General features: G+C 42.5%; 1 protein-coding gene across 1 annotated transcript in view; it reads left to right on the top strand.

Annotated features, from left to right (window-relative positions):
* The first annotated feature begins 8,255 nt into the window (after nucleotides 1-8,255).
* LOC141121768 (uncharacterized) overlaps nucleotides 8,256-13,453 on the top strand; it is a 60,207-nt gene continuing 55,009 nt past the window's right edge. The window contains exons 1-6 of the mRNA XM_073611487.1: nucleotides 8,256-8,354; nucleotides 8,908-9,007; nucleotides 10,739-10,873; nucleotides 10,960-11,083; nucleotides 11,200-11,288; nucleotides 11,444-11,579. Coding sequence (XP_073467588.1) covers nucleotides 8,915-9,007; nucleotides 10,739-10,873; nucleotides 10,960-11,083; nucleotides 11,200-11,288; nucleotides 11,444-11,579 — 577 coding nt within the window. The 5' untranslated portion in view covers nucleotides 8,256-8,354; nucleotides 8,908-8,914. The remainder of the gene's footprint in view (nucleotides 8,355-8,907; nucleotides 9,008-10,738; nucleotides 10,874-10,959; nucleotides 11,084-11,199; nucleotides 11,289-11,443; nucleotides 11,580-13,453) is intronic.

The raw sequence follows: 13,453 nt of genomic DNA on the forward strand, positions 1-13,453 counted from the left end.
AATTCGAAAACCCGAAAATCTGAAATAATAACTAACTAATAATAAATATTAAATTATAGGTATTGGAATTTCCTTTCAAATTTGGATGTTAGTGAACGTAACGAGTACAAATTTATCCAAAGTTACAAATTATCTGAAATAATGAATGCCGAACAGCCGAATTTGAAAGGAAATTCCAATACCTATAATTTAATAGTTAGTTATTATTTCAAATTTTACTGATTTTCTTTCTTTTTTTAAGATTTTCAAATCTTTGAATTTCCAAAAATTCGGAATTTGGAAATCCGAAACTCTGTATGTAGCATCCCCCTGAGCCCTGCACTCTGTATGTAGCATCCCCATAGCCCTGCACTCTGTATGTAGCATCCCCTGAGCCCTGCACTCTGTACGTAGCATACTCCTTGGCCCTGCACTCTGTATGTAGCATCCTCCTGAACCCTGCACTCTGTACGTAGCAAACTCCTGAACCCTGCACTCTGTACATAGCATACTCCTGAACCCTGCACTCTGTATGTAGCATCCTCCTCAATCCTGCACTCTGTACGTAGCATCCTCCTAAACCCTGCACCCTGCATGTAGCATCCTCCTGAACCCTTCGAAATTCAGAAATTCGAAATTTCGGAAATTCGGAAAAAAAAACTAATTCGGAAGTGAACGAATTGTACATGTCTAGCTCACATATATGCCAACCGGTGACTCTACAATACTACTACATGCTAGCCTCCCAAAGTGCCTATTCTGCCCAATGCATGATACTGTATATCTAAGGAATGCGGAAGTGCACACTGGGAAACCACCCAGTCTATACAGTGGCAGATTGGCTTCAGCTTGTCCCCTCCCTAGCTACGACCCAATAACACATTTCACCCATTCACATGCTTAGTCGTAGAGGTCCTCTATAACTAAGCCCGTAAATGCATGAAACATATTAGAGGGTCATGGCTATGGAGGGAACAAGCATTCCTTGGATAATCTATAACATTAATGTCATTTGAGCAGTGTTCAAATTCTTAATTTCACAAATAGCTTGTGTAAATTATGTCTTCCATGAATGCTAAACGATTCAGTGCTCTCTCCAGGGGCAAGTACTGTTGTGCAAGACGCAAGAGCATTGTTTGTTTTCCCAGATTTTGTATCTACAGAACTAATTGGCAAACACTGTGCAGCATTAACCACTGGGAAAGGAGTTTGGTCACCCATCAGGTGTTGGCTGGGACCAGTCTAGAGAAGGATAGTAGTATGAAGACATGGGAGCCAGAGGTAGGTAGGTGGGTTATAGTAGTGTAGCACCCTCTACTTAGGTAGATGCTAGAGTTAGGATTTTTGTGAGAGCAGGTAAATTTAAGCAGGCCTAGTTGGAAGCTGGGCCTGTTTGTTTTGATCTGTGTGGGCTGGGAGTGGCTCAGAGCAGCAGCTGTGACTCACAGACAGCATCACTCTATGGTTACCTCCCTCTAGCTTCTAGAGGATTCTAGAAGAAGAGAAGGGGAAGTGGGGAGGAGCAGTCTGGGGTGTCTCGGCGAGCACTGACCAATCCCCAACTAGGATTGGCAGGGGGCAGGTCTCCTTGAAATACCCAGGGCCCGCCCAGCTAGGGAGGAGTTGTCAGGTGGAAGAACTGAGGCTGGAGTAATAGGCTGTCGGGGCCTTTGAGGGAGCACCCCAGTCTGGGGGGGTGACCTTGGGCCTGGGACTCGGGTGCAGGACGGATCCCTTCAAGAACTCATGGAGGATCTGAACAGGAGACACAGAGACGAGTCAGAGAGGACAGCTGGAGCTAGTACTGCCTGGCAAGGAGGGAACCACCAGTTTGCAGCCAGGAGGGCTAATGAGTGACATGGGCAGTCGGGAGGACTGGAGAGGCATGCCAGAGAGGACTGAGAGGAAACAGTCAGAGCTGGGTGTGGAGCCAGTGAGGATTGCAATGTCAATGCAATTGATTCCACCCTAAGTCTAGAATTGCTGCACTTCTCTCTTCTGCCGCTAGGTGTTTGCGTACCTGGGGACATTAGATAAGACAAGGACAAAGCAAGGACAGATTAGGAATATATGGGGTATCTCAGCCAATGGGCAGGGATTTTCTTAAATCTCTTGGCCTGCTGGGAGAACCTATATATTTGGGTGGAGTCAGGTGATCAGTGTTCTGTGCCACCTGGACAGCTGTCTGGGTGGACATTTATCATATTGCCCGGGCTGCTAGGCTGGAGTTTGGGCCTATCCCGGGCACATCTGGCTGCTAGGCTGTCTGAGGGCCTATCCAGAAGCAAGAGAGCAGCGTAGGGTTGGAACTGCAGCTTGCAGTCCAATCAGAAGTGATGGTTCTGCCGGCCGGAGAACCTGTCAGAGGTAGGGGGAAGCTGTTGCCACTAAGGGGCCATCTACCTTATTACCAGGGACCACAGTGAGTAGCTGAAGCAAGTACCAGAGCAGTATTCTCACCAGCCGGTGAAAAATTGGGAAACTTCAGCAGGTGTCATGCCAGGGATCCTGCCAGTGGAGTTGACGCTTGTGGAGCAGCCTTGTGTGTCAAGCCAAGGACAGAGCAGGCCAGTGGGGTGAAGCTGGAGTGCAAAACTAGGGACCCAGCAGAGAAGCGGGGGTGATGCTTGAGGAAGATACTTAAGTGAAGATTGGAAGAGCTCAAGGGATTTGGGTGGCAGTGAATCAGCAAGTCTAGTGAGACAGACTGGGAGCTCAGTGGGTCGAGAATTTAAAAAAAGTGACTGTAGAGAAAGTAATGGAGTTTGTTACAACTTTTGTTAGGAACTGTTCTAAGATTGTTGCCATGGGAGACAGCATCCCTACGCATGCAGATGTGAGGTCTTGCTGGATGCTTTTCCCTGCATGGCTGTCTACCTGTAGAAGTCTCGGAGTCTGATAATTACCATTGCAACTACCTAAAGGGGTCCTGGCCCTAACCCTCTTTCCCAAAATTCTGTTCAAGAGAAATAAAATCTCTTTGCATTCAAGAAGTGTCTGGCACCCATGAATCTATCTTCCATTAAAGCCACTATGCCTTACAACCCACTCTATATGGAAGGATGTCAGCAGTTCTTGGCTCTGGAGGTTCTCATTAGACTAAAAGAGGCTTGGGATCTTGCTACAACTATATCAAAGGTGATTCCCCAGGAAGTGATTTTAGCGGTAATGGTATGGCAGGCAACTGCTTGCTCATTATCAAGGCCTGGTTTTGGCTTTTGAGTGGGCTATGTAGACCTGAACTTGAGAACTGAATAGACTAGCTGGGCCTGGGATGGACAGCTGAGTGGGCTAGGTGGGACTGGGCAGTTGGGTGGGTTTGCTGGGTCTGAGCTTGAAATCTTAGTGGGAGTGGTCTAGTTGGACTTGGGCTTCAAAGCTCAGGCAGCACGGTGGTGTAGTGGTTAGCACTCTCACCTAGCAGCCAAGGGGTTGCTGGTTTGAACCCCAACCACACCACAACACTACCTGCATTGAGTTTGCATGTACTCTCTCTGCCTGTGTGGGTTTCCTCTGGTTTCTGCCCACACTCCAAAGAGATGCCTGTAAGTTAATTGGCCCTAGTATGTATGTATGAATGTGAGTTAGGGACCTTAGATTGTAAGCTCCTTAAGCAGGTGACCGAATAGATGTAAATAAATAGGACTACGATCCACAGAGGACATTTTTGTCTTGCTCTGCCACTGGCTCCATCCACCCTTCTCCTGAGCCAAGTCCAATGTGGATTTACTCCCAGGAAAGGTCTAAGGTGCAATCGATTTGCACCCACTGCCAAGGACACTCTTATTGAGAAGAAGAGCAGTCTAGAGGCAGATTCATCACTTAAAAGCCTTCTCTGGGCACAAATTGTGATGTAAATGGCGTGACTATTTGAAGCAACTCCAGTTGAATGGTAGCTTGCAATTGACATGCTGCCCAACAAAATTATATTATTTATTTCAGGCATTTGAAGTGTCATCAATTTACTCAATGCTTCACATACTCTACATCAGTCAATACCCTCAAGGAGCTTATAAGCTATGGTTCTTATCTCACATGCTTACATACATACAGTCAGCTCCATAAATATTGGGACATGAACACAATTCTAATCTTTTTGGCTCTATACACCACCACAATGGATTTGAAATGAAATTAACAAGATGTGCTTTAACTGCAGACTTTCAGCTTTAATTTGAGGGTATTTACATCCAAATCAGGTTAATGGTGTAGGAATTACAACAGTTTGTATATGTGTCTCCCACTTTTTAAGGGACCAAAAGTAATGGGACAATTGGCTGCTCAGTTGTTCCATGCCAGGTGTGTGTTATTCCCTCATTATCCCATTTACAAGGAGCAGATAAAAGGTCCAGAGTTAATTTCAAGTGTGCTATTTGCATTTGGAATCTGTTGCTGTCAATTCTCAATAGGAGATCCAAAGAGCTGTCACTATCAGTGAAGCAAGCCATCATTAGGCTGAAAAAACAAAACAAACCCATCAGAGGGATAGCAAAAACATTAAGTGTGGCCAAATCAACTGTTTGGAACATCCTTAAAAAAAAAGAACGCACCGGTGAGCTCAGCAACACCAAAAGACCTGGAAGACCACAGAAAACAACTGTGGTGGATGACCGAATAATTCTTTCCCTAGTGAAGAAAACACCCTTCACAACAGTTGGCCAGATCAAGAACACTCTCCATGAGGTAGGTGTATGTGTGTCAAAGTCAACAATCAAGAGAAGACTTTACCAGAGTGAATACAGAGGGTTCACCACAAGATGTAAACCATTGGTGAGCCTCAAAAACAGGAAGGCCAAATTAGAGTTTGCCAAAAAACATCTAAAAAAGCCTTCACAGTTCTGGAACAACATCCTATGGACAGATGAGACCAAGATCAACTTGTACCAGAGTGATGGGAAGAAAAGAGTATGGAGAAGGAAAGGAACTGCTCATGATCCAAAGCATACCACCTCATCAGTGAAGCATGGTGATGGTAGTGTCATGGCGTGGGCATGTATGGCTGCCAATGTAACTGGTTCTCTTGTATTTATTGATGATTTGACAAAAGCAGCAGGATGAATTCTGAAGTGTTTCGGGCAATATTATCTGCTCATATTCAGCAAAATGCTTCAGAACTCATTGGACGGCGCTTCACAGTGCAGATGGACAATAACCCGAAGCATACTGCGAAAGCAACCAAAGAGTTTTTTAAGGGAAAGAAGTAGAATGTTATGCAATGGCCAAGTCAATCACCTGACCTGAATCCGATTGAGCATGCATTTCACTTTCTGAAGACAAAACTGAAGGGAAAATGCCCCAAGAACAAGCAGGAACTGAAGACAGTTGCAGTAGAGGCCTGGCAGAGCATCACCAGGGATGAAACCCAGCGTCTGGTGATGTCTATGCGTTACAGACTTTAGGCTGTAACTGACTGCAAAGGATTTGCAACCAAGTATTAAAAAGTGAAAGTTTAATGAATGATTGTAAATCTGTCCCATTACTTTTGGTCCCTTAAAAAGTGGGAGGCACATATGCAAACTGTTGTAATTCCTACACCGTTCACCTGATTTGGATGTAAATACCCTCAAATTAAAGCTGAAAGTCTGCAGTTAAAGCACATCTTTTTCATTTTGTTGTGAATTCATGAAGAAATATATTTTATATTTACTGGCAGAAACACGAGAGATGCTTAGGCCTCAAAAAGCAGATGAACTGTGATGTTAAATAATTGAACTGTTGCCCTTTTGGAGACCTTTAGGACAAAATTGACGTTCTCATGTTTGACCAAGTCTTTCTCTACTACTTCAAATATTGAAGACGTTTACAAGCATGTACTGTAAAGGAAACTGTTGGAACAAAGACTGCTCTTGTCACAAAACAAGGAGATATTTACATGGTATTAGTGAATAAACAAAAGAAAAGAGTCAAGATTATACGGACAATTCTCACATTAGAAATAGCCTCACCTGGCCTAAACCTATTGTGTTCAAGTGAGGGACTGTTTAAATAGCTAACACCTTGGCTAACAAAACTCATTGTATGAACTTTTAGGATGGTTTAGACAAACAAGTCATTTCTAAACACCCAGTGGGAATGTTCAAGGTCCATCTCAACACGTTAGAGAGAGTTGAATATTGTGCCAGTCAAAAATATTTTAAAAGTATCTATAAGGTTATTATAAGTCATTTCAAACTATCTATGACATTGTAGGTCACAGAGATATTATAATGTTGGCATCTGCGGACCCAACAACTTTGCTATGAAGAAAATGTATATGAAAGTGTGATTTTATAAGTAGAAGTGTTTTAAGTAATGAATTAGTATTAGGAAAAACATATAATTATAATTATAATTATATAAGATTGTAGCCTATGCTTAGATAAACAAATGTTCATTGGAGATACCAGAAGTTATACAGGTATCCATATAGATAATCATTTTTATGTAGTATTGATGAAATATATAACAACGTGTGTATTTCATAGATAGACCAGTCTTTATACACATACATTTATAGAGACACATATATATGTAACCAGTTTATGTAATAGTGATTAATCAAGATTATACTGAGTGTATTTTACATTAGACCGATTACCAGAATATTTAAAAGTATATACTATCCTTACCATTATACACATTATGAAAATAGAATGTATTGACTTAAAGGATGGACTCGAAACACATGTGAGACACCTGGTGGTTGAAGGTGGTATTATTTAAACTCACAAAATTTCCAGAGGAGGTTAATAATTAAGTCTCCTAACCCAATGGGAAGTGGCCACATCCTTTTGGGCAGAGCCATTATAATTTTTATGGTCTTATTATCTGAAATGGTATTTAGAGGCAAGTAAGATGGGAGAAAGAGACAGGAGGAGGAAGAGAGCTCATCGGGAGAGCTCAGGGATCCATCCTGAAGGGGGGACACTGGGAGATACACACACTCCCAGACTGACACTCATGCACCATGCATGAATACATATCTTTACATTCATGAAGATTCCTCAACACCTAATACTTAGAACTCAGAGGTCACAAGAAGTAAATCCTCTTTAAGAATATCCATTTTGAAACTACGGCAGCCATCTTAACTCTGGTAACCAGCCAATAGGAACTGTAGCCATCCTGGAATGGGTAATTATGTCATGTTGATTTTATCTTGTATGTTCTCTCAAATATTGATATGTTCTCTCAAATATTGATGTATTGAATATTATTCAATTGATAATCATTCTCCGAATCAATAACCGCTTTGTAGATTTTTCTCTAAAGATTCATATTTTTCATCATATTTTTCTTTTTGCATAGTTGCCACATTTATTGACAAAACAAATGTCTAATTTATTTCACAATTTTAACCACTTACTTACCTGCAGTATAGTAACGGTTGTACGTGTGAAATACAGATGTTCTGTTTAATTGTCAAGTTCACAAGGTTATTGATTCTACCGAGAAGTTATCATGGTGGTATTATGTCAAAGGGACGGTACGCCCATTTTTGCAAGTGTTTTTATTGATTTTCAGGACGTTCTTGTAACACAATCGGTATCTTAATTTCATGTGATTATTTGTGTTTGTTTACCAATAAATTTCTATTTCGTATGATCACACGTCTCCGTGAATAAGTTTCACAAGCATAGACTGTGTCATATTGATTGATTTTGTATCCTAAAAATATCTTCGTTAAAAATTACTCAATGATAATTATTGTGCGGGAAACCTGTCCTTAAAAAGGCACAACTTATTCTGACTGATTATTCACGACAATTTCATTTCAAATCCATTGTGGTGGTGTACAGAGCCAAAAAGATTAGAATTGTGTTGATGTCCCAATATTTATGGACCGGACTGTAAGAACCCCATTAAGACAGAAGCCAGTTAACCAACCAGAATGTCTTTGGAGTGTAGGAGGAAAGTCACACAAGCACAGGGTGAACATGCAAACTCCACACAGATAGTGTCCTGGCTGGGTTTTGAACCAACAACCCTGGGGCTGCAAGGCAAATGTGTTAACCACTAAGCCACAAAGATCTGTAAATGTTTTATATACAGGAATTGCTGTTACTAGCCAGATGGTAACCCTACTTGAGAATCTTTGGGAGATTTGCCTTAATTGCCGGGATACTCAGAAGAGAACCTTCAAAACCGAGTGTCTCCAGAGTTTCTTGGGGAAGTTGACATGTATACATCTATAAGAATATACAGTACATACACACGTTTCTCGGGGCTGCAGTTCATCTGAGCTCCACAAGTTGGTGATCTCACTTCTACCCAGACAGGAAGTCTCTATGAAAAACAGACAGGAAGTGATGTCAGGGATGAATAGGAAGTTCCGGGTGAGAGATGAGTTGGGAGGAAGTAGAGAGATAACATTGTTGGAAGTGGCAGCAGAGGAGGTAATAAGATCTTATTTTCTATTTACACCCAATAACCCCCCCCCTCCGTCATGTCCGTCCTCTGCTGATGAAGGTGGGTATCTGGAGTGATGTCACTGACCAAATATAATCATTACCAAATTTTGGCAGTGATGCCGCCCAGGACCCCCGCCGTCTTGCTTACAAACAAAAGCTAGACATGGATCTGTCATTTGTGACAGGAGTAGCTGCAGGGCGCATGGTTGTTATACTGTGTGCATTAGTGGATGTGACCCACAGCTGACAATAGCTCCTCTTGTACCGTCTAAAGGTAACAATTAAAGATCCTATTGATCATTCCTTGTCTGAAGATCTAAAACTAAGCAAAAATTGTTCAGAGACAAAACAGAAACTGTCATTTCTGATTGGGGATATAGGACAAAACAGGTTTGCTGGGGGCAAACTTGGCAAACTATAACCCAATCTACATTTGCCACTTCCAACTGGGGGCAGCCCTACTATTAACCCCTTATATCGTCATCCTAATATTGTACAACCAATACCATCCAGATAATTCTCCGCTATCCATTTACAGAGATCACATGACCTCAATAAGGATGGAGGAGGACTGGAGTCACATGACTGAGAAGATACTAAACCTCACCCTGGAGATCATCTACCTGCTGACCGGAGAGGTGAGGAGGATTCTGGGAGGTCACATGACATCACTCTTATCTCTATTAATAAAACACAGACCTGACCGGAGAGGTGAGGAGGATTCTGAGAGATCACATGACATCACTCTTATCTCTAATAATAAAACACAGACCTGACCGGAGAGGTGAGGAGGATTCTGGGAGGTCACATGACATCACTCTTATCTCTAATAATAAAACACAGACCTGACCGGAGAGGTGAGGAGGATTCTGGGAGGTCACATGACATCACTCTTATCTCTATTAGTAAAACACAGACCTGACCGGGAAGGTGAGGAGGATTCTGCGAGGTCACATGACATCACTCTTATCTCTAATAATAAAACACAGAGCTGACCGGAGAGGTGAGGAGGATTCTGGGAGGTCACATGACATCACTCTTATCTCTAATAATAAAACACAGACGTGACCGGAGAGGTGAGGAGGATTCTGGAAGGTCACATGACATCACTCTTATCTCTAATAATAAAACACAGACGTGACCGGAGAGATAAGGAGGATTCTGGGAGGTCACATGACATCACTCTTATCTCTATTAATAAAACACAGACCTGACCGGAGAGGTGAGGAGGATTCTGGGAGGTCACATGACATCACTCTTATCTCTATTAATAAAACACAGACCTGACCGGAGAGGTGAGGAGGATTCTGGGAGGTCACATGACATCACTCTTATCTCTATTAATAAAACACAGACCTGACCGGGGAGGTAAGGGGGATTCTGGGAGGTCACATGACATCACTCTTATCTCTATTAATAACACACAGACCTGACCGGAGAGGTGAGGAGGATTCTGGGAGGTCACATGACATCACTCTTATCTCTATTAATAAAACACAGACCTGACCGGAGAGGTGAGGAGGATTCTGAGAGATCACATGACATCACTCTTATCTCTAATAATAAAACACAGACCTGACCGGAGAGGTGAGGAGGATTCTGGGAGGTCACATGACATCACTCTTATCTCTAATAATAAAACACAGACCTGACCGGAGAGGTGAGGAGGATTCTGGGAGGTCACATGACATCACTCTTATCTCTATTAGTAAAACACAGACCTGACCGGGAAGGTGAGGAGGATTCTGCGAGGTCACATGACATCACTCTTATCTCTATTAATAACACACAGACCTGACCGGAGAGGTGAGGAGGATTCTGGGAGGTCACATGACATCACTCTTATCTCTATTAATAAAACACAGATCTGACTGGAGAGGTGAGGAGGATTCTGGGAGAGTCACATGACATCACTCTTATCTCTATTAATAAAACACAGACCTGACCGGGAAGGTGAGGAGGATTCTGGGAGGTCACATGACATCACTCTTATCTCTAATAATAAAACACAGAGCTGACCGGAGAGGTGAGGAGGATTCTGGGAGGTCACATGACATCACTCTTATCTCTAATAATAAAACACAGACCTGACCGGAGAGGTGAGGAGGATTCTGGGAGGTCACATGACATCACTCTTATCTCTAGTAATAAAACACAGACCTGACCGGGGAGGTGAGGAGGATTCTGGGAGGTCACATGACATCACTCTTATCTCTATTAATAACACACAGACCTGACCGGGGAGGTGAGGAGGATTCTGGGAGGTCACATGACATCACTCTTATCTCTATTAATAACACACAGACCTGACCGGAGAGGTGAGGAGGATTCTGGGAGAGTCACATGATATTACTGTTTTTTTAATACAGAGATTTCCTCTTATGAAGTCAGGTGATCATATGGCCATCACAGTGCCTCCATGTGACTCCCTAAAACCTGAGAGACACAACATGCAGAAGATTCTAGAAGTCACCAAGAAGATGATGGAGCTGCTGACAGGAGAGGTGAGCGGTGCTGGGAATTCTGGGACATTATCCAGTAACAGACAAGGGATGTGTCTGGATGGTGACTGTATCATTGTGTGTGTCAGGTTCCTATAAGGTGTCAGGATGTCACTGTCTATTTCTCCATGGAGGAGTGGGAGTATTTAGAAGGACACAAGGATCTCTACAAGGACTTCATGATGGACAATCAGCCGCCCCTCATATCACCGGGTAAGAGGAGACTTTATTGTAAAGGAGAGAGCAGTACGGAGGGTCCACCTAGATCCCCCATCATCTGATAAACACATAGAAACAATGTATTCAGTCAGTGTGTGTGTTTCCTACAGATGGATCCTGTAATGGGAACCCACCAGAGAGATGTCCCCGTCCTCTGTATTCCACACAGGAAGATCACACCATCCCTCACCATCATCAGGTAGGTGGGGTTGAGGATCGCAAACATAAAATGATTGAACACTCTGATATGTGGAGATGATGTGTGGACTCTACAAGATGATATTTTCTTTGTGATCTCACATCATAAATACTTCTATTTTACTGATGTTATTTTCTGTCATTCTGTTGGTTTAGGGTGAAGATCTAATGAAGATAAAAGTTGAAGGTAAAGAAGAAGAGAGGTATGTGAGGGATGATCAGCAGTCTATGGAGGAGGATGGAATAACGGGGACATTTATAGAGGAGGACACTCCTACAGAGATCAGCACAGGTGGGTCATAATATATTCTTCTGTTATCTCTGCTCTGTTACTCCACATTGACAAGTTCAAAGTTTGCAGGAGATGAGTGATATCAGCCAATAATAAATGGTAGTGACATGACACCCATCCTGGGGTGACAGTATTAGGTTGTATTTCACTTCTAGTTATAGTAACACAGATGTGATAATACAGATTGTGCCTTTCTCTGGTTGGTCCCTCTTCTTCGAGCAGACTAATAGCTAAATGATAAAACTCTAATTACAATCTTGTTGGGATCAAATTCAAGAAATAACATCAAGACTGGAATGCTTAAAGCGGAACTTCAGTCATTTTTTTCAACTTTCCATCTATGAAATCTTCTGTCCTTGTTGTTTTAACCACTTCAGCCCCAGAAGAATTTGCCCCCTTAATGACCAGAGCATTTTTTTTGCGATACGGCACTGCGTCGCTTTAACTGACAATTGCGCGGTCGTGCGACGTTGTACCCAAACAAAATTGACGTCCTTTTTTTCCCACAAATAGAGATTTCTTTTGGTGGTATTTGATCACCTCTGCGGTTTTTATTTTTTGCTCTATAAACAAAAAAAGAGCGACAATTTTGAAAAGCAATATTTTTTTACTTTTTGCTATAATAAATATCCCCAAAAATATATAAAAAAACAAATTTCTTCTTCAGTTTTGGTTGATATGTATTCTTCTATATTTGCTTAAAAAAATCGCAATAAGTGTATATTGATTGGTTTGCGCAAAAGTTATAGCATCTACAAAAGAGGATAGGGGATATATATATGGCATTTTTATTTTTTATTTTTTTTATTTTTTACTAGTAATGACGATGATCTGCTATTTTTATCGGGATTGAGGTGGACAGATCGGACACTTTTGACACTTTTTTGGGACCAGTGACATTTATACTGCGATCAGAGCTAAAAATAGCCACTGATTAGTGTATAAATGTTACTGGCGGGGAAGGGGTTAACACTAGGGGGCGATCAAGGAGTTAACTGTGTGTTCCCTGGATGTGTTCTAGCTGTAGGGGGGATGCGGTCACTAGAACATGACAGAGATCACTGTTCCCGATGACAGGGAGCAGTAGATCCCTGTCATGTTTCTAGGCAGAACAGGGAAATGCCTTGTTTACATCTCCCTGTTCTACCTCTCCTCGCCGTGATCGTGGGCCACCAGTGGACATTGAGTCCGCAGGACCCACAGGCACACTCCCGCCAGCGGCATGCACGCGCCCACTAGGCAGCTTTGAAGGAGGGACATATGGGTACGCCCATTTGTCCACCCTTGCCATTCTGCCGACGTATATCGGCGGTCAGGATGTGGTCAAACTTTGGATAGTAAAACATTTTTTTCTGCCAGTAAATAACTTATACAGCCCACTTCCTGTTTCTTGTCTGGTAAAAAACCTAGGCTTATGACATCATGCACACCTCTTTGCCAGGAAGGGAGGGGGAATGAGTCATAAGAGGGCCAATGAAAGGTGCAGAGCTGGAGGTGTGCCTCTGTGTGTCTGTGTAAATCCAGGAAGTGAACAGGCAGCAGCTTCATCTGCCCACAGTTAAAATGGTTGCAGCCAGACTTAGTGGAGGAAGATTTCTGCAGCATATTTGGCACGTACAGAATCACAGTATATATAAAATAATATGCAAAGTTGTTGGAGGGAAGCTTCAGAATGGCAAGGATGTTTTTATTACAAATTATGTGAGCAGACTACAGTTCCCCTTTAACTATCCAGAACATACTGCTGCAAACTCCCTCCAGTGCTGCTTATCACCAGAAGCCCATACTTGACCAACTGTCCCGAATTTCCCGGGACATTTCCGGGATTTGGACCTTTTTCCCGATTTTAGTGTTTCCCGGGAAATCAGTTTTTT

The sequence above is a fragment of the Aquarana catesbeiana genome, unplaced genomic scaffold, assembly GCF_042186555.1.
Source record: "Aquarana catesbeiana isolate 2022-GZ unplaced genomic scaffold, ASM4218655v1 unanchor229, whole genome shotgun sequence".
NCBI lineage: Eukaryota > Metazoa > Chordata > Amphibia > Anura > Ranidae > Aquarana > Aquarana catesbeiana.